The 20,644-nt window shown below is 42.3% G+C and overlaps 1 protein-coding gene across 1 annotated transcript in view; it reads right to left on the bottom strand.

Moving 5' to 3' along the window:
* NUP210L (nucleoporin 210 like) overlaps positions 1-20,644 on the bottom strand; it is a 168,165-nt gene that overhangs the window by 121,983 nt on the left and 25,538 nt on the right. Inside the window, exons 8-12 of the mRNA XM_073008364.1 lie at positions 19,397-19,465; positions 17,431-17,537; positions 16,464-16,604; positions 13,166-13,303; positions 12,227-12,382 (exon numbers count right to left, since the gene is read on the bottom strand). Of these exons, the coding sequence (XP_072864465.1) occupies positions 12,227-12,382; positions 13,166-13,303; positions 16,464-16,604; positions 17,431-17,537; positions 19,397-19,465 (611 nt within the window). The remainder of the gene's footprint in view (positions 1-12,226; positions 12,383-13,165; positions 13,304-16,463; positions 16,605-17,430; positions 17,538-19,396; positions 19,466-20,644) is intronic.

Here is a 20,644-nt window from a genome sequence, read left to right as displayed (position 1 = left end):
CCTGGTAATCCAGGGAATTCTCCCAGATCTTACCCAAGACCACCAAAGCAGTACCTCCACAAGTCTGCAAGAGTCACCGCGTTACTGGGCTTGGGGTGTCCCCCGATGGAGATATGTACTGCATGACCAGAGACTTAGATCACAACACTCAATTCTCTTTGAATACTTGGAAAGCCTTCCCAAGAAGGATGGGTACAAAGAAGTACATTGTTCAAAGACTACAATTAATACCTAACTTTTCAATGCCTAGACATCAGTGAACAACCACAAAGATCAAGACCATACAGGAAAACATGCCCTCACCAAATGAACTAAATAAGGCACCAGTGACCAATCCTGGAGTGACAGAGCTATATGACCTTACAGACAAAGAGTTCAAAACAGCTGTTTTGCAGAAGTTCAATGAAATTCAAGAGAAGGATTTCAGAATCCTATCAGCCAAATATAACAAAGATATTGAAATAATTTTAAAAAGCAGAAATCCTGGAGCTGAAAAATTCAATTAACATACTAAAGAATGCATCACAGTCTCTCAACAGCAGAACTGATGAAGCAAAAGAAAGAATCAGTGAGCTTAAGGACAGGTTATTTGAAAATATAGTCTCGGCACCTGTAGTCCCAGCTACTCGGGAGGCGGAGGCAGGAGAATGGCATGAGCCCAGGAGGCGGAGCTTGCAGTGAGCCTAGATCCGGCCACTGCACTCCAGCCTGGGCGACAGAGCGAGACTCTGTCTCAAAAAAAAAAAAAAAGAAAAGAAAATATAGTCATGGTCCAAATGCAATGGCTCATACTTGTAATCTCAGCACTTTGGGAGGCCAAGGTGGGTGGCTTACTTGAGGCCAGGAGTTTGAGACCAGCCTGGCCAACACAGTGAAAGCCTGTCTCTACTAAAAATAGAAAGAATAAGCTGGGCATGGTGGCGCACGCAGCTACTCTGGAGGCTGAGGTGTGAAAATCGCTTGAACCTAGGAGGTGGAGGTTGCTGTGAGCAGAGATCATGCCACTGCACTCCAGCCTGGGTGACAGAGTGAGATGTTGCCTCAAAAAAATAGAAAAGAAAGAAAATACAGTTAGGGGAGAATAAAGAAAAAATAATAGAAAAGAATGAAGATCTAGAAAATGGCCACAAAATGGCAAATCTAAGAGCTACTGGCCTCAAAGAGGAGGTAAAGAGAGAGATTTAAACTACTGATACCTTGAGTAGAAAGACTAAAAGAACCTATAAAAAGGAATAACTACAACAGCTATTCAAGACATAGACAGTATAAGATATAAATAGAAACAACACAAAATTAAAAAGCAAGGGAATGAAATTAAAATGTAGAACTTTTTGTTTTTGTTTCTGCTTTGAGATGGAATCTTGCTCTGTCACTCAAGCTGGAGTGCAGTGGTGTAATCTCAGCTCACTGCAACCTCCACCTCCCAGGTTCAAGCAATTCTGCCTCAGCCTCATGAGTAGCTGGGATCACAGGCATGCACCACCATGCCCGGCTATTTTTTATATTTTTAGTAGAGACAGGGTTTCACCATGTTGGCCAGGCTGGTCTCAAACTCCTGACCTTAGGTGACCTAAGGTCATCCATCCACCTTGGCATCCCAAAGTGCTGGGATTACAGGCATGAGCCACTGCACCCAGCCTAGAGTTTTGATTAGTTTTCTCTTTGTTAATTTGTTAGTTTGTTTATGCAATCAGTGTTAAGACATCATCAGTTTAAAATAATGAGTTATAAGATTTTATTTGCAAGCCTTATGGTAACCTGACAAAAATAAAACACAAGAAATTAAAACATACCACCGGAGAAAATCACCTTCACAAAAAGGAAGGCAGGAAGGAAGGACAGAAGGAAGAGAAGACCACAAAACAACCAGAAAACAAATTAAAAATGGCAGGAGTAAGTTCTTATTTATCAATAATAACGTTGAATGTAAATGGACTAAACTCTCCAATCAAAAAAGACAGAGTGACTGAATAGATTTTTTTTTAAAAGGCTGAGTGCAGTGGCTCATGCCTATAATCCCAGCACTTTGGGAGGCCAAGGCGGGTGGATCCCCTGAGGTTGGGATTTCAAGACCAGCCTGACCAACATGGAGAAACCTTGTCTCTACTAAAAATACAAAATTAGCTGGGCATGGTAGCACATGCCTGTAATCCCAGCTACTCGGGAGGCTGAAGCAGGAGAATTGCTTGAACCTGGGAGGCAGAGGTTGCGGTGAGCCGAGATCACACCATTGCACTCCAGCCTGGGCAACAAGAGTGAAACTGCATCTCAAAAACAAAAACAAAAACAAAAACCCAATGTGTTTTCTACAAGAAACACACTTCCCCTGTAAAGACACACGTAGACTGAAAATAAAGAGATGGAAAAAGATTCCATGCCAATGGAAACCAAAAAAGAGCAAGAATAGCTATCCTTATATCAGACAAAATAGATTTCAGGACAAACTATAAAAAGAGAAAAAAAGAAGGCCATTATGTAATGATAAAGGGGTCAATTCAGCAAGAGGATATAACATTTATAAATATATATACACCCAATACTGGAGGACCCAGATGTATAAGGCAAATATTAGAGCTTAAGAGAGCAATAGACCCCACTACATTAATAGCGAGAGACTTCAACACCTTACTTGCAGCATTGAACAGGTTTTCCAGACAAATAATCAACAAAGAAACATCAAACTTACTCTACAATGTAGACCAAAAGGATCTAATAGATATTTACAGAACTTTTCATTCAATGGCTGCAGAATACACATTCATCTCCTCAGCAAGAATGAGTATTCTTGATCATATTCAAGAATAGACTACGTTAGACCACAAAACAATTCTTCAAAAATTCAAAAAAATTGAAACTATGTCAAATATCCTCTCTGACTTAGTGGACTAAAACTAGAAATCAGTAACAAGAGGAATTTTGGAAACTATACAAACACATGGAAATTAAACAACTTGCTCCTGAATGACTAGCATATCAATGAAGAAATTAAGGAGATTTTAAAATTTCTTTAAAAAAATGAAAATGAAAACACAACATAACAAAACCTATGAAATACAGTGAAAGCAGTACTAAGAGGAAAGTTTATAGTAATGAATGCCTACATCAAAAAAGTAAAGGCTGGGCACGGTAGCTCACACCTGTAATCCCTGCACCTTGGGAGGCCGAGGCAGGTGGATCACCTGAGGTCAGGAGTTTCAGACCAGCCTGGCCAACGTGATGAAACCCTGTCTCTAACAAAAATACAAAAAATTAGCAGGGCGTGGAAGCGCGCACCTGTAATCCCAGCTACTCAGGAGGCTGAGGCAGGAGAATCACTTGAACCCAGGAGGCAGAGGTTGCAATGAGCTGAGATCACACCACTGTACTCCAGCCTGGGAAACAAGCAAAACTCTGTCTCAAAAAAAAAAAAAAAAAAGGCTGGGCGCGGTGGCTCAAGCCTGTAATCCCAGCACTTTGGGAGGCCGAGGCGGGTGGATCACGAGGTCAGGAGATCAAGACCATCCTGGCTAACATCGAGACCATCCTGGCTAACATGGTGAAACCCTGTCTCTACTAAAAATACAAAAAACTAGCCGGGCGTGGTGGCGGGCGCCTGTAGTCCCAGCTACTCGGAGGCTGAGGCGGGAGAATGGCGTGAACCCGGGAGGTAGAGCTTGCAGTGAGCCGAGATCGGGCCACTGCACTGCAGCCTGGGCCACACAGCGAGACTCCATCTCAAAAAAAAAAAAAAAAAAAAAGTAGAAAAACTTGAAAAAAACAACCTAATGTTGTTGTTGTTGTTGTTTTTGTTTTTTCTTTTTCTTTTTTTTTTTTTTTTTTGACGCGGTCTTGTTCTGTTGCCAGGCCGGAGTGCTGTGGTGCAATCTCAGCTCACTGCAACCTCCGCCCCCTGGGTTCAAGCAATTCTGCCTCAGCCTCCTGAGTAGCTGGGATTACAGGTGCGCGCCACCATGCCTGGCTAATTTTTGTATTTTTAGTAGAGACAAGGTTTCACCATATTGGTCAGGATGGTCTCAATCTCTTTACCTTGTGATCCACCTGCCTTGGCCTCCCAAGGTGCTGGGATTACAGGTGTGAGCCACCGCACCTGGCCAAAGTATCTTGAAGAACTGGAAAAGTTGGCTGGACACAGTGGTTCATGTCTGTAATCCCAATACTTTTGGAGGCTGAGGCAGGTGGATTGCTTGAGCCCAGGAGTTCAAGATCTGCCTGAACAATATGGTGAAACCTTGTCTCTACAAAAAACACAAAAATTAGGGGGGCATGGTGGTGTTCACCTGTATTCCCAGCTACTTGGGAGGCTGAGGCGGGAAGATCACTTGGGCCTAGGAGGTAGTGGCTGCAGTGAGCTGTGATCTCGCCACTGCACTCTAGCCTGGGCAAAAGAGCAACACCTTGCCTGGAAAAAAAAAAAACTACAAAAGCAAGAGCAAACCAAAGCCAAAATTAGTAGAAGAAATAATAAAGATCAGAGCAGAAATAAATGAAATTTTAAAAAATACAAAAGATCAACAAAATGAAGAGTTGGTTTTTTGCAAAGATAAACAAAATTGACAAACCTTTAGCCAGACAAAAAAAAAAAAAAAAAGAGAGAGAAATGACCCAAATAAGTAAAATCTGGCTGGGTGCGGTGGCTCATGCCTGTAATCCCACCACTTTGGGAGGCTGAGGCTGAGAGATCACCTGAGGTTAGGAGTTTGAGACTAGCCTGGCCAACATGGTGAAACTCCATCTCTATTCAAAATACAAAAAGTAGCCAGGTGTGGTGGCAGGCATCTACAATCCCAGCTACTCAGGAGGCTGAGGCATAAGAATCACTTCAACCCAGGAGGCAGAGGTTGCAGTGAGCCGAGATTGCACCACTGCATTCCAGCCTGGGCGATAGAGTGAGACTCAGTCTCAAAAATTAGATAAATAAATAAAATAAGCAAATAATAAATAATAAAAGTAAAATCTGAGATGAAAAAGCAGATATTACAACCAATACCACAGAAATTCAAAGGATCATTAGGGGCTACTATGAGCAATTATACGCCAATAAATTGGAAAACCTAGAAGAAATGGATGAATTTCTAGACATACACAACCTACCAAGATTGAACTATGAAGAAATCCAAAGCCTGAAAAGACTAATAACAAGTAAAGAGATCGAAGCTGTAATAAAAGTCTCCCAGCAAAGCAAAGTCCAGGACTTGATGAATTCATGGCTAAATTTTACCAAACATTTAAAGAAGAACTAATTCTAATCCTACTCAAAGTATTTTGAAAAATAGAGGAGAAGATAATACTTCCAAACTCATTCTATGAGGCCAGTATTACCCTGATACAAACACCAGACAAAGACATCAAAAAACAAACAAACAAAAAAAACTACAGACCAATATCCCTGATGAATATTGATACAAAAACTCTTCACAAAATATTAGCAAACCAAACTCAACAACACGGTATTTTTTGTTTTGTTTTGTTTTTTCAGACGGAGTCTCACTCTATTGCCCAGGCTGGAGTGCAATGGCACGACCTCAGCTCACTGCAACCTCTGACTCCCAGGTTCAAGCAATTCTCCTGCCTCAACCTCCGGAGTAGCTGGGACTACAGGTGCGCACCACCCGACTAATTTTTTGTATTTTTAGTAGAGAAGGAGTTTCACCATGTTGGCCAGGATGGTCTCGATCTCTTGACCTTGTGATCCGCCTGCCTCAGTCTCTCAAAGTGCTGGGATTACAGGCGTGAGTCACTGCGCCTGGCCTCAACAACACATTTTTTAAAAAGATCATTAATGGCCAGACACGGTTGCTCACTCCTGTAATCCTAACACTTTGGGAGGCTGAGGTGGGAGGACTGCTTGAGCCCCGGAGGCCAAGGCTGCAGTGAGCCATGTTCCTGCCACTGCATTCAAGCCTGGGTGACAGAGCAAGAACTTGTCTCCAAAAAAAATTGCTAAAATAACTAAAAGAGTATAACTGGAATGTTTGTAACACAAAGAAAGGATAAATTCTTGAGGTGATGTGATGGATACTCCGTTTACCCTAATGTGACTATTATGCATTGTATGACCATATCAAAATATCTCATGTATCCCGTAAATATAAACACCTACCATGTACACCTAAAGATTAAAAATTACAGCACTTTGGGAGGCCAAGGCAGGAAGATTGCTTGAGCCCAGGAGTTCAATACCAGCCTGGGCAATATAGGAAGACCCTGTCTCTAAAAAAAGTTTAAAAATTAGCTGAGTGTGGTGGTATACATCTGTAGTCCCAGCTACTTGAAAAGCTCAGGTGGGAGGATCGGATGAGACTGGGAGGCAGAGATTGCAGTGAGCTGAGGTTGCACCACTGCACTCCAGCATGGGCAACAGAGTGAGACCCTGTCTGAAAAAAAAAAAAAGAAAAAAAAAAAGGCCAGGCACAGTGGCTCATGGCTATAATCCCAGCACTTTGGGGGATTGAAGCAGGTGGATCACCTGAGGTCAGGAGTGCGAGGCCAGCCTGGCCAACATGGTAAAACCCTGTCTCTATTAAAAATACAAAAATTAGCTGGGCATGGTGGTGCACGCCTGTAGTCTCAGCTACTTGGGAGGCTGAGGCAGGATTGCTTGAGCCCAGGAAATGGAGGTTGTAATGAGCTGAGAGTGTACCACTGCACTCCAGCCTGGGTGATGGGAGAGAAACCCTGTCTTAAAAAATATATATATACATATATATATATATATATATATATATATATATATATATATATAATTTTAAAATGTTAAGAAAAAGACTTAGAAGAAATCATTCCTTAAATATTTACATACACATGAACATATATAAACACATTATATATATATGTTATTCACTATTATACATAATGTAATGGTACAGGTCTCTTCTATATACACACACACAAGGGGCTAAACATGTCACTCTACATTTTTAAATTTATTGACCTCTTTAAAGCATCTAACTCTACATAGGAGGGGTCTGGCAAACTATGGCCTGTGTACAACCTGTTTTTATACAATGAGCTAAGAACAGTTTTTACATTTTTAAAAGTTGTAAAATAAAACAATAACAACCACAAAAAAGAATATGAGATAGTGACTATATGTGGCCTGTAAAGACTAATGTATTAGGCCGGGCGTGGTGGCTCACGCCTGTAATCCCAGCACTTTGAGAGGCCGAGGCAGGCAGACCACGAGGTCAGGAGTTCGAGACCAGCCTGGCCAATATGGTGAAACCCCGTCTCTACTAAAAATACAAAAATTAGCCAGGCATGGTGGCACGTGCCTGTAAAAATTAGCCAGGCATGGTGGCACGTGCCTAGCTACTCAGGAGGCTGAAGCAGAAGAATTGCTTGAACCTGGGAGGTGGAGGTTGCAGTGAGCTGAGATCTCACCACTGCACTCCAGCCTGGACAACAGAGCAAGACTCCATGTCAAAAAAAAAAAAAAAAAAAAAAGAGGCTGGGCACGGTGGCTCACACCTGTAATCCCAGCACTTTGGGAGGCCAAGGCAGGCAGATCAGGAGGTCAGGAGATCCAGACCATCCTGGGTAACACTGAAACCCCATCTCTACTAAAAATACAAAAAAATTAGTGGGGCATGGTGGCAGGTGCCTGTAGTCTCAGCGGCTCAGGAGGCTGAGGCAGGAGAATGGCGTGAACCCTGAAGGCAGAGCTTGCAGTTGGCCAAGATGGCGCCATTGAACCCGGGAGGTGGAGTTTGCAGTGAGCCAAGATGGTGCCACTGCACTCCAGCCTGGGCGACAGACTCCATTTCAAAAACAACAACAACAACAACAAAACAAAACAAGACTAATGTATTTACTATTTGGCCCTTTACAGAAAAAGTTTGCCGACCTTTGACTTAGAGCACTTCCTCTTTCTTGATATCTTTTAAAAATATGTTTTGGTTGGGTGTGGTGGCTCATGCCTGTAATCCCAGCACTTTGGGAGGCCAAGGCAGGAGGATCCCTTGAGTCCTGGAATTTGAGACCAGCCTGGGCAACATAGCGAGACCCCATCTCTACAAAAACAAAAATAAAAAATTAGACCGGGTGTGGTGGTTCACACCTGTAATCCCAGCACTTTGGGAGACCCAGGCGGGTGGATCACCTGAGATCAGGAGTTCAAGATCAGCCTGGCTAATATGGTGAAACCCCGTCTCTACTAAAAGTACAAAAATTACCTGGGCATGGTGGCAGGTACCTATAATCCCAGCAACTGGGGAGGCTGAGGTAGGAGAATTGCTTGAACTCAGGAGGTGGAGGTTGCAATGAGCCGAGATCGCACCACTGCACTCCAGCCTGGGCAACAGAGCAAGACTCCGTCTCAAAAAAAAAAAAAAAAAAAAATTAGCCAGGCATAGTGGTACATGCCTGTAGTCCCAGCTACTTGGAAGGCTGAGGTGGGAGGATTGCTTGAGGTCAAGGCTGGAGTAGGCCACGATCGTGCCACTGCACTGAGCCTGGGCAAGAGAAATCCCATCTCAAAAATTAATAAATAAAATAAAATATCTTTTATTTTGTCATTTTTGCCACTTTCTGTGTTTCTTCTGCTAGTTCCTCTTCCTCTGCCTATGTTTCTTAAAGTGATATTTATGTTACACAGGATCCATATGTTCTTCCTGAGAAACCTTACCCAGTCCCAAAGCTTCAGTGACTAACCATATGCAAACTCTCCAGCCCTAATCTTTCAGTTGAACTTCAGACCCCTATTTCCAATTAAAAGCATCCACTTGGATGCTCCATAGGTGAATTACACTAAATGTATCCAAAACTAAATTCATCATCTTTTCCATTTTTTTGATTTTCTTTTCTTTTACTTTTCTTTTCTTTTTTTTTTTTTTTTTTTTGAGACGGAGTCTCACTCTGTCACCCAGGCTGGAGTGCATTGGGGCGATCTCGGCTCACTGCAAGCTCCGCCTCCCGGCTTCAGGCCATTCTCCTGCCTCAGCCTCCAAGTAGCTGGGACTACAGGCACCTGCCACCACGCCTGGCTAATTTTTTGTATTTTTAGTAGAGACGGGGTTTCACCGTGTTACCCAGGATGGTCTAGATCTCCTGACCTTGTGATCCGCCCGCCTCGGCCTCCCAAAGTGCTGGGATTACAGGCGTGAGCCACCACACCCGGCCTCTTTTCTTTTTTTAAAGACAGGGTCTCACTCTTACCTAGGCTAGAGCGCAGAGGTGTGATTATAGTTCACTGCAACCTCAAACTCCTGGCCTCAAGTGATCCTCCTGTCTCAGTAGCTAGGACTACAGGCACGTGCCACTACGCCTGGTTATTTATTTTTTTTAAGAGATGGGGGTCTTGCTTTGTTGTCCAGGCTGGTCTCAAACTCCTGGCTTCAAGCCATCCTCCTGCCTTGGCCTCCCAAAGGTGTTGGGATTACAGGTGTGAGCCAGCACTCCTAGCCTCTTGCATTTTCTATCCACCCCGCTGGCAAAGTGAGAAACCTCCACATCATCTCTGTGGCTTTAAATGTTTCACTCTTCCCTGCTCAAGTAGGCATCAAATCTGATTGAGTTTACCTGTTGAAAAAGATTCTCATTTTGTCCATTTCCGGCTATTCTCAATACCATTTCACCAGTTCAAGCTTAACTGAAGTTTTTGTCTTCACTTTCTCCCTTCAATCCATTCTAATCTACTAGTCTATAGCACCAGCAAGTATCTTTTGTTTTTTAGTATCATGGTTGTTATTGCCTGACTATAAAAATAATTAAATATCTTTCAGAACAGAGACCTTACCATACCATTGACCTGTTACAAGCCTGTATTGGTTCCCCATTGTCTACAGCAAGGATTGGCAAAGCTTTCTGTAAAGAGCTAGATAGTAAACATTTCAGACTTATTCAGGCTACACAGTCTCCGTGGTAACTACTAACTCAGCAGCTGTGGCTTGAAAGCAGTCCCAGACAATATGTAAATGAATGGGAGTAGCTGTATTCTGATAAAAATTTATTTACCAAATAAGGAAGCACTCTAAATTTGACCCTTGGGCCTTACTTTTATTCCATCCTCCAAAAGTCTTGTTCAAGGTCCCACCTCTTTCACAATAGTCTCTGAGAGTCCCATACACAAGGATTTCTCTTTTACTAATAGCACGTACTGTACAATTCAAGTAGTTCTCAGTCATACAGGGCTTTAAAATATCTCACATATCATTTTCTTAAAATGTTATTTAACTTTTTTCATGTCAATATATCTTCCTAGTTAGACTTTAAATACTTTAAGATAGGGATCATGTGTTATGTATCTCTGGATGTCCAATAATACCTATGAGATAATAAATGTTCACTGAGTGATGACAAACTGTTAAGTCCTATAGAGAACAGCAACATATATTAAAAATGGGGCTGGGGCTGGGCAATGTGGCTTATGCCTGTAATCCCACCACTTTGGAAGGCCGAGGTGGGCGGATCACTTGAGGTCAGGAGTTCGAGACCAGCCTGGCCATAATGGTGAAACCCTGTCTCTACTGAAAATACAAAAAATTAGGCCGGGTGCAGTGGCTCACGCCTGTAATCTCAGCACTTTGGGAGGCCGAGGCGGGTGGATCATAAGGTCAGGAGATCGAGACCAGCCTGGCTAGCACGGTGAAACCCCATCTCTACTAAAAATACAAAAAATTGGCCGGGCATGGTAGCGGGCGCCTGTAGTCCCAGCAACTTGGGAGGCTGAGGCAGGAGAATGGCGTGAACCCAGGAGGCGGAGCTTGCAGTGAGCCGAGATCGCGCCACTGCACTCCAGCCTGGGCAACAGTGCGAGACTCCATCTCAAAAAAAAAAAAAAAAAAAATTTAGTTGGGTGTGGTGGCGGGTACCTGTAGTCCCAGCTACTCAGGAGGCTGAGGCAGGAGAATTGCTTGAACCTGAAAGGCAGAGGTTGCAGTGAGCTGAGATCACGCCACTGCACTCCAGCCTGGGTGACAGAGTGAGACTCCATTTCAGGAAAAAAAAAAATTGGGCTGGGTACAGTGGCTCACACCTATAATCCTTGCACTTTGGAAGGCCAAGGCAGGAGGATCACTTGAGGCCAGGAGTTTGGGACCAGCTTGGGCAACACAGTGAGACCCTGTCTCTATAAAAATAATAAATTAACTGTTTGGGGTGGTGCATATCTGTAGTCCTAGCTACCTGGGAGGCCAAGGCGGGAGGACTGCTTGAGTCTAGGAGTTTGAGGCTGCAGTAGCTATGATCATGCCGTTGCCCTCCAGCCTGGGCAACAGAGCAAGACTCAGTCTCAAAAAAAGAAAAAATAAAGGAGAAAAATAGGAAAATGGTTACATAATATACTAAAAAAGAGTTTTCGATCTTTTAGAAACAGATTGACAAACCGAAATATGACACTAGAGATAAAGTTACTATAAAGACCATTTAAAAATCATATGTATAACTATAACAAAAAAGTTAACGTTAAATATTAAATACATGCTAAGCACTGGAGTAAACACTATCTCATTTAATCTTGACAACAAAGACTATACTTCCAGTGATCATTTCTACAGTTCATTACAAGGGAAGTTTCTCTGAACATGTAGAGCACTGTAACAAATGCTCAAAATGTTACCTATTACTATTTTCAGTTTTACATGTGTTTTTATAATTAGTATAATAAATACAGAATGCATTTCATCATTTTTTTGCCAAAATTCTCCAGTTAAAAACATTTTTCAGTAATTCTGATAATAACCTTTGAGGTGGATACTAACATCATCCTATGAGGAAACAAACATAGATGTTAAACAAGTGACTATTAAGTGAAACAAGATTCAACCTAGTTACAGAAATATTTTAAACATATGTATTTCTGGCTGGGTGCAGTGGCTCACGCCTGTAATCCCAGCACTTTGGGAGGCCAAGGCAGGCAGATCACCTGAGGTCAGGAGTTCAAGACCAGCCTGGCCAACATGGAGAAACCCCACCTCTGCTAAAAATACAAAAATTAGCCACGTGTGGTAGTGGGCACCTGTAATCCCAGCTACTCAGGAGGCTGAGGCAGGAGAATTACTTGAACCTGGGAGGCAGAGGCTGCAGTGAGTGAGCTGAGATCTTGCCACTGCACTGCAGCCTAGGAAACAGAGACAGACTCTGTCTCCAAAAAAAAAAGTATTTCTAGACTGAATGTGAGTAATATTTTTAAATAGCCATGTTGGGCTATTTTTAAAAAATGTGTTAATTACTTAAATTTAGACAGTAGTGTTGTAGGGATAAGAAGAAGACTATCTGGAGAGTCATTTACCTTAATTTCTCCATATCGAAAGGGATTTTGTACATCTCGGGCCAAAACAGTACTATTCCCCCTGACCTGACCTGCAGTCACTACTCCTTTAGTGGTTACTATGACCACTGTTTCATTAGAAGAAGTCCAGGTGAAGTTGCCACTGCCACCCTCTACCTGTGAAAACGCACATTACATTCAATTACAATCGGAAGAAAATGAAATTTAAGTGAAAATGTAAAACTTGACTGGTGAAATAAAGTTTACAAATAATAACATAATGTAATAAATTATTTTTGGACACATTAGAAACTGTGACACTAGGTCGGGCGCAGTGCCTCACACCTGTAATCCTAGCACTTTGGAAGGCCAAGGTGGGTGGATCACCTGACATCAGGAGTTCAAGACCAGCCTGGCCAATGTGGTGAAACACTGTCTCTACTAAAAATACAAAATTGGCTGGGAGTGGTGGCACGTGCCTGTAAGCCCAGCTACTCTGGAGGCTTAGGCAAGAGAATCGTTTGAACCTGGGAGGCGGAGGTTGCAGTGAGCCGAGATCGCGCCATTACACTCCAGCCTGGGCAACAAGAGCAAAACTCTGTCTCAGAAAAACAAAAAGAAAAAAAGAAAAGAAACTGTGACACTATAGTAAAGTACCTTAACAGGTAAGGGAAATACTAAAGGGAGGCAAAGTAATGGTAGTGTCACAAAATGTCAAAAAAAGACACAACAGAACTTTATAAAACTCACAAGGAAAGGATACTGGGAAGAGAGAAAGCATCCATAACCAAGTCTTGTCACAGATGACATTTTTCAAGAGTATAATTCTGGTTGTCACCAAAACCCAAGTTATACTCTTAGGATTGGGAAGAAATAAATGTAACATTAATCAAATTTCAATAAATTAAGCTATAAGAGAAACCAGCTTATCTCGTTGTGAAGCCTTATAGGACACCATACCTGTACTTTATAATGATATAACATTCCCATAGGATGGTGAGGAAATGCCAGAAATTTGGGTGTAAGCATGATGGGAAAATAAATCTTCACTTCTTGTTGGTGTTTGATTAGAAATTTTATAGGCTGAATATCTTCATTCTATAAGAGCAGGAAAAAAGGAGCAAAATGTATTTTGTAAGGACTGTTCTTATAATACACATTCCTACACTCAAAACGTCAGCAAAATAGTATGCTCATAAATTAACCAGTTTCTATCTATAAAAGAAATAAAGAAATATTTATCTCCATTAAATAAGCATAGCTACTATGGTTCAATAATAATGAAAAGGGTTTTGCTAGACCTAAACTAATTATCACAATCAGGGAAAATAGCTTAAAATTCCCTGAAATAAAAGAGGTTTTTAAAAAAATCAACATAGGACGGGAAATCATACTTTCAGAAGAAAGACCCCTGGACATCCATAAACTGTAAAGGCCAAGGGATGCTATAAGCTATTCAGAAGAAAACGAGAACATTTAAAGGTGCTAAGGTAAGAAATTCTCCTCATGCTTAAAAACAAGCAAAACTCACCCATATATAGAGGGCCAACTTTTTGTATAAGGTTCTACAGGGCTGGCCAGGTGAGGTGGTTCATGTCTGTAATCCCATCACTGGGAGGATGAGGTGAGTGGATCACCTGAGGTCAGGAGTTCAAAACCAGCCTGGCCAACATGGTGAAACCCCATCTCTACTAAAAATACAAAAAATTAGCCAGGCATGTGGCGCATGCCTGTAACTCCAGCTACTTGGGAGGCTCGGGCAGGAGAATTACTTGAACTTGGGAGGTGGAGGTTGCATTGAGCTGAGATCACGCCATTGCACTCCAGCCTGGGTGACAGAGTGAGACTCTGTCTCAATTAAAAGAAAAAGGCCGGGCGCGGTGGTTCAAGCCTGTAATCCCAGCACTTTGGGAGGCCGAGACGGGCGGATCACGAGGTCACAAGATCGAGACCATCCTGGCTAACACGGTGAAACCCCGTCTCTACTAAAAAATACAAAACACTAGCCGGGCGAGGTGGCGGGTGCCTGTAGTCCCAGCTACTCCGGAGGCTGAGGCAGGAGAATGGTGTAAACCCGGGAGGCAGAGCTTGCAGTGAGCTGAGATCCCGCCACTGCACTCCAGCCTGGGCGACAGAGCGAGACTCTGTCTCAGAAAAAAAAAAAAGAAAAAAAGAAAAAAGAAGAGAGAGAGGCTGGGCGTGGTGGCTCACGCCTGTAATCCTAGCACTTTGGGAGGCCGAGGTGGGCGGATCACAAGGTCAGGAGTTCCAGACCAGCCTAGCCAATATGGTGAAACTCCGTCTCTACTAAAAAAATACAAAAATTAGCTGGGCGTGGTGGCATGTGCTTGTAGTCCTAGCTACTTGGGAGGCTGAGGCAGGAGAATCGCTTGAACCCAGGAGGTGGAGGTTGCAGTGAGCTGAGATCGCGCCACTGCACTCCAGCAGGGGCAACAGAGTGAGACTCTGTCTCAAAAAGAAAAAAAAAAAAAAGAGAGAGAGCGAGAGAGAGAGAGCGCACAATGGGGATGGTAAAAAAAAAAAAAAAAAAGATTTGATGGGCATTTAGAAGAATTGATGTGGTGCTTAATAATGTACTGAATACAGAAGCTGAGGGAGAAGGGAGAGTCAAGGGTGACTTCGGATTTTGTCTAAACTGAGTGAAAAGAGGGAGCATTGAAGAAAAAGTAGGTTTGGGAGAGGAAAGCAGGTTTGGCAGGCTACTAAAATCAGGATACTTATGTATTTGGAGGCATTAGAAACAGATTCATTCCCTATCCCTTTACCCAATAACTCCATTTCTGTTGTTACACAGTATGGAAATTATCCAAAAGGAAAAAATAAATGTACAAAGATACTCAGTTATGCCATTTACAATAGTAAAAAAAAAAGTGGAAACAATGCAATAGTTCAATGTTTGGGGCATGGGTAACTAAATTGGCACATTAAACCTTTGGATTTTTAGAATTAATAGTACTTTATGCACCTGGTAGTGGTGGCTCACACCTGTAATCCCAACACTTTGGGAAGCCAAGGCAGGAGGATCACTTGAGCCTAGGAGTTTGAGACCATTGTGGGCAACATAGCAAGAACCTGTCTCTACAAAAAACACAAAAATTAGCTGGGTGTGGTGGCACATGCCTGTAGTCCCAGCTACTTGGAAGGCTAAGGCAGGAGGATCACTGGAGCCCAGGAGGTTGAGGCTGCAGGTGAGCTATGATGATGCCATTACACTCCAGCCTGGTTGATAGAGTGAGACTTGTCTCCAAAAAAAGAAAAATAAAGTACCCTATGTGGACCTGATGACACATGGAAATGTGCATATGAAATACATCATGGCTGGGTGTAGTGGTTCACACCTATAATCCCAGCACTTTGGGAGGCTGACATGGGAGGATCACTTGAGCCTAGGAGTTCAAGACCAGCCTGCGCCACACAGTGAAATGCCTTCTTTACAAAAATTTTAAAAATTAGCCAGATGTGGCTGGTTGTGGTGGCTCACGCCTGTAATCCCAACACTTTGGGAAGCTGAGGTGGGTGGATCACTTGAGGTCAGGAGTTCAAGGCCAGCCTGGACAACATGGTGAAACCCTGTCTCTACTAAAAATACAAAAATTTGCCAGGCATGGTGGTGGATGCCTGTAACCCCAGCTACACAGGAGGCTGAGGCAGGAGAATCGCTTGAACCCAGGAAGCCGAGGTTGCAGTGAGCCAAGACCATGCCTCTGCACTCCAGCCTGGGCAACAGAGTGAGACTCTGCCTCAAAAAAATAAGCAAAAACAAAAATTAGCCAGGTGTGGTTGCATGTGCCTGTAGTCCCAGCTACTTAGGAGGTCAAGGTGGGAGGATTGCTTGAGCCTCGGAGGTCCAGGCTGCAGTGAGCCATGATTGCACCACTGTACTCCAGCCTGGCTGATGAAATGAGGCGCTCTCTCAGAAAAAGAAAAGAAAAGAAAAAAAAGGAAAAGAAAGAAAAGAAGGAAGGAAGGAGAAAGAAAAAGAAATGTTTTTAATGAAACCTGAAACCCCAAATGATATATACACGATGACCACAAATACAGATATTTTCATGTACAATAACATAGATTAGAACAGAAAATTTGTAGAGGAATAAACTTATGAGTGTGTTGTTTATCTGTTTCTTTACTTTTGTGAAAGATAAAGGTGGTATATGCTATATATCTGCTTGCACATCAACAAGTCAGCCAAGCCTCTTCAGTATTGTTAAAATACAAACACTGTCTTTTTAATTCCTACCTGGTAAATGATGGAGGTCAGGGATGCACTTATTACCACAACACCATCTTTCAGGGCTTTTACTATATGGTAAGATCCATTCACAGTAGTTAGTTGCTCTCCAAAGTACTCTTTAGGAAAGTCGTGTGTAATCCTGAGATTCTGAAAATCAGCCCCACAGTAACACAAACCTGAAGATAGTTCTTTCCCTGAAGCCATCTTAATCCCAAGCCATCTATAAAACTGTAGCTATGCATTCATGGAATAAAGAGATAAAAACAAAACTTTCGCTCTCCCTCATGGAAATTATAAGTTGGGGAGATATAATTTTAAAATCGTACTAGTTTTTGAAAGATCTATCAATGGCAAGCATCAGGAATAGCAAGAGTCAAAGCTTATGCAAATTTTAGTGTAATTTTTAACATTTTATAAATTGACAGTTCTCAGGATAAAATAAGGACCCTAGAAAGTGAGTACAATACTTCACATCTGATATTCATATTACTACTCTCACCACCACAAAACTCTGGTAACCATCTCTGATGTGAAGTAGTAGAATGAGGACACCCTCCAAAGTGTTATCACTGGTACTCATTTCAACTCTTTTCTATACTTCTGACCAAATTATATCTTTTACTTCTGATTTAGCATTCCTCAAGAACAGAACTAGCTGGGCATGGTTGCTTATGCCTTTAATCCCAGCTGAGGCGGGAGGATTGCTTGAGCCCAGAAGTTGGAGGCTGCAGTGAGCTATGACCACACCACTATACTCCAGTCTGGGTGACAGAGTGAGACTGTGTCTCTTTAAAAAAAAAAAAAAGAAGAACAGAATTAATGATAATAATAAATTAGCAACTTGCTTTTCCAAAGGTAAAAATCTAGAATCAAAGAAAAAAAGAGGGCTTTCTAGCCAGGAAGATGGCCCACTCCATATCTTATGTATCTTATCCCTACAAGGAGCTCAGAAAAATAAAAAAGACTGACTCACATCTGAAATATAGATCTTTGTGCCGCTTTTATCAAAGACGTCTACTGTAATGACATACACCTGTCCCACCTCTAGACTCCATCGGTTTCCAGGTTGGACAGTGAAACCTATACACAAATCAAGAAACAAAAATATTAGAAGAGGCTAACATTTTTCTACAATGAATTTAAAAATACAATCTTTATAAAGCTGTTCAAACAGCAAAATGTACTAATAGATGGAGATTATTTCCAAAGTAGGTTCTTTTTTTTTTCTTTCTGAGACAGATTCTTGCTTTGTCACCCAGGCTGGAGTGCAGTGACGATCTTGGCTTACTGCAACCTCCACCTCCTGGGTTCAACTCATGGTTGTGCCTCAGTCTCCCAAGTAACTGGGATTATAGGTGTGCGTCATCATGCTCAGCTAATTTTTGTATTTTTAGTAGAGATGAGGTTTTGCCATGTTGGCCAGGCTTGTCTCAAACTCCTGTCCTCAAGAGATCTGCCAGCCTCAGCCTCCCAAAGTGCTGGAAATACAGGCCTGAGCCACTGTGACTGGTCTAAAGTAGATTTTTTTGTTGTTGTTTTTTGAAACTGGGTCTTACTATCACAAGATGCTGGAGTGCAGTGGTGTGATCATGACTCACTGCAGCCTCAACCTCCTGGGCTCAGGCGATCCTTCCACCTTAGTCTTCTGAGTAGGTGGGACTAGGCTTAGAACACTGCGCCTGGTTAATTCTTCTATTTATAGTAGAGACAGGGTTTCACCATGTTGCCCATACTGGTCTTGAACTCCTCAACTCAAGCGATGTGCCAGCCTCAGTCTCCCAAAGTGCTGGAATTAGACATGAACCACTGCATCCAGCTCTCCAATGTAGATCTTTTAGTTCCTTCTCTCAAATTGTATAAGGCTTGGCCTGGTGGCTCACGCCTGTAATCCTAGCACTTTGGGAGGCCAAGGAAGAAGAATTGCTTGAGCCCAGGAGTTTGAGACCAGCCTGGGCAACATGGCAATATCCCATCTCTACAAAAAAAATTAAAAATTAGTTGAGCGTGGTGGCTTGCAGCTATAGTTCCATTACTCAGGAGGCTGACGTGGAAGGATCATTTGACCCCACGAATTGGAGGCTACGGTGGGCTGTGACTATACCCACTGCATTCCAGCCTGGGCAACAGAGCCAGACACTGTCTCAGACAAAAAAGAAAAAATTGTATAATAGTTTAGGGTTCCAAAAATCCTGGTTTAATTTAGCTCATCTCAGGTATAAAGAAACACTTTAGGCTGGGCATGGTGGTTCACACCTGTAATCCTGGCACTTTGGGAGGCTGAGAGCAGATCGCTTGAGCTCAAGAGTTTGAGACCAGCCTGGGCAATGTGGCAAAATCCCATCTTTACAGAAAACAAAAATTAGTAAGGCATAGTGGCACACCTGTAGTCCCAGCTACTTGGGAGGCTAAGGTGTGAAGATTGCTTGAGCCCAAGAGGCAGAGGTTGCAGTCAGCCAAGATCACGCCACTGCATTCCAGCCTGGGTGACAGAGCAAGACCTTGTCTCAAACAAAAACAAAACAAACACAAACAATAAAAAGAAACACTTTCACTTATATCTGTAGACAAGAAGAAACCATACTTTCAGCTCATTCCTAATGTGTCAGGCAATATTTCAGCTTCTTTCAGTCAGATTCATTGTTTCATGTGGCCTATGAGCATTAAGATTCTTTTTTCTTTGTATAAAGTTTCTTTTCCTAACCTCAAAATTGTATTATATGGATTTTCATATTTTTTTCACAATCTTTCTCAACATGCTTCACTCTTGTGATAGCATTTAATCAGAACAATTTGATAAAATATGTCAAAGTAAGGTTGAATTTGAAATTAAGTCCCAGAATGAAAGTTGAAAGTTGAAGAAATGCTATAGTTTTTAATGCACTCATTTTAGTGAAATCATTTAAACTATCTACCTTTCTGAAAAGTATGATCTAAAGTACCTAAAAATCCAGGCTCTACAACATATATGGTGCAATTTGGGAATCCAGACACAGATCGCACATGAACATCTTAATGTTTGCTTAAGGAAATCATGTGAGCCAGAGTTGGGTGAAAAGGTGAGGCACCAAAGGAGAAAACAAACAAACAAACAAACAAACATACAAATGAAAACAAACAAAAGTCCTATCTTTTATTATCCTTTGGAGAGTCAAAACTTAAATGTGTATATTTCTGCAAAAAGTCTGAGGGACGCTTAGTCATCTTATGAGTCAGATATTCTTGAATTTCAAATTTGAGGAAGAAAGGGAGAAAAAAGATCATGCTTTGTGCTTTTAATATTAATGTAGCTGCAGACCTCTTTCTCCAAATAAATACCTACATAGGAGCCCAGTATGGAAGCAGGACGAAGTGGCTCCATTCTGGAGGAAGAGACCTTCTGGCTGAAAGGTGAACAGTGTTGATGGAGGCAGAGGGAGAGGCATGACTTGCCATTCAGCAACATGCCTAGAACTCCACAGACAGTTTCAAAATTACTAGTTGATTTTCTGTCTGCAATAAATGTTTAACACCAAAATGTTCTCTGCTTGCCATCAAAGATACTTTTGGGTAACTTATACCTCATTCTACCACTACCATTTCAGATAATCCTGGCAGAAATATAAATTTATTCCATTATCAGTCTATATAGAATCTAATTAAGACTATGCTTTGTTCTCAAAAATATACTACCTCCAAAAGCTAAGAATAAATTACTTCTGCTCTGAGAAACACATAACTGGCCAGGCACAGTGGCTCATGCCTGTAATTCCAGCACTTTGGGAGGCCAAGGCAGGGCTTCGGATCACTTGAGGTCAGGAGTTCAAGACCAGCCTGGCCAACATGGTGAAACCTCGTCTCTACTAAAAACACAAAAATAAGCAGGTGTGGTGGTGCACTCCTGTAATCTCAGCTACTCGGGAGGCTAAGGCAGAAGAACCACTTGAACCTGGGAGGCAGAGGTTGCAGTGAGCTGAGATGGCGCCACTGCACTCCAGCCTGGGCAACAGCAAGACTCCATCTCAAAAAAAAAAAAAAAAAAAAAAAAAGGCCAGGCATGGTGGCTCATGCCTATAATCCAAGCACTTTGGAAGGTCAAGGGGGCAGATCATGAGGTCAGGAGTTCAAGACCAGCCTGGCCAACACGGTGAAACCCTCTCTACTAAAAATACAAAAATTAGCTGAGCGTGGTGGCGGGCGCCTGTAATCCC

Source organism: Chlorocebus sabaeus, chromosome 20 (assembly GCF_047675955.1).
Source record: "Chlorocebus sabaeus isolate Y175 chromosome 20, mChlSab1.0.hap1, whole genome shotgun sequence".
NCBI lineage: Eukaryota > Metazoa > Chordata > Mammalia > Primates > Cercopithecidae > Chlorocebus > Chlorocebus sabaeus.
The sequence above is the reverse complement of the archived record's forward strand: the minus strand, read 5'-3'. Positions and strand labels throughout refer to the sequence as shown.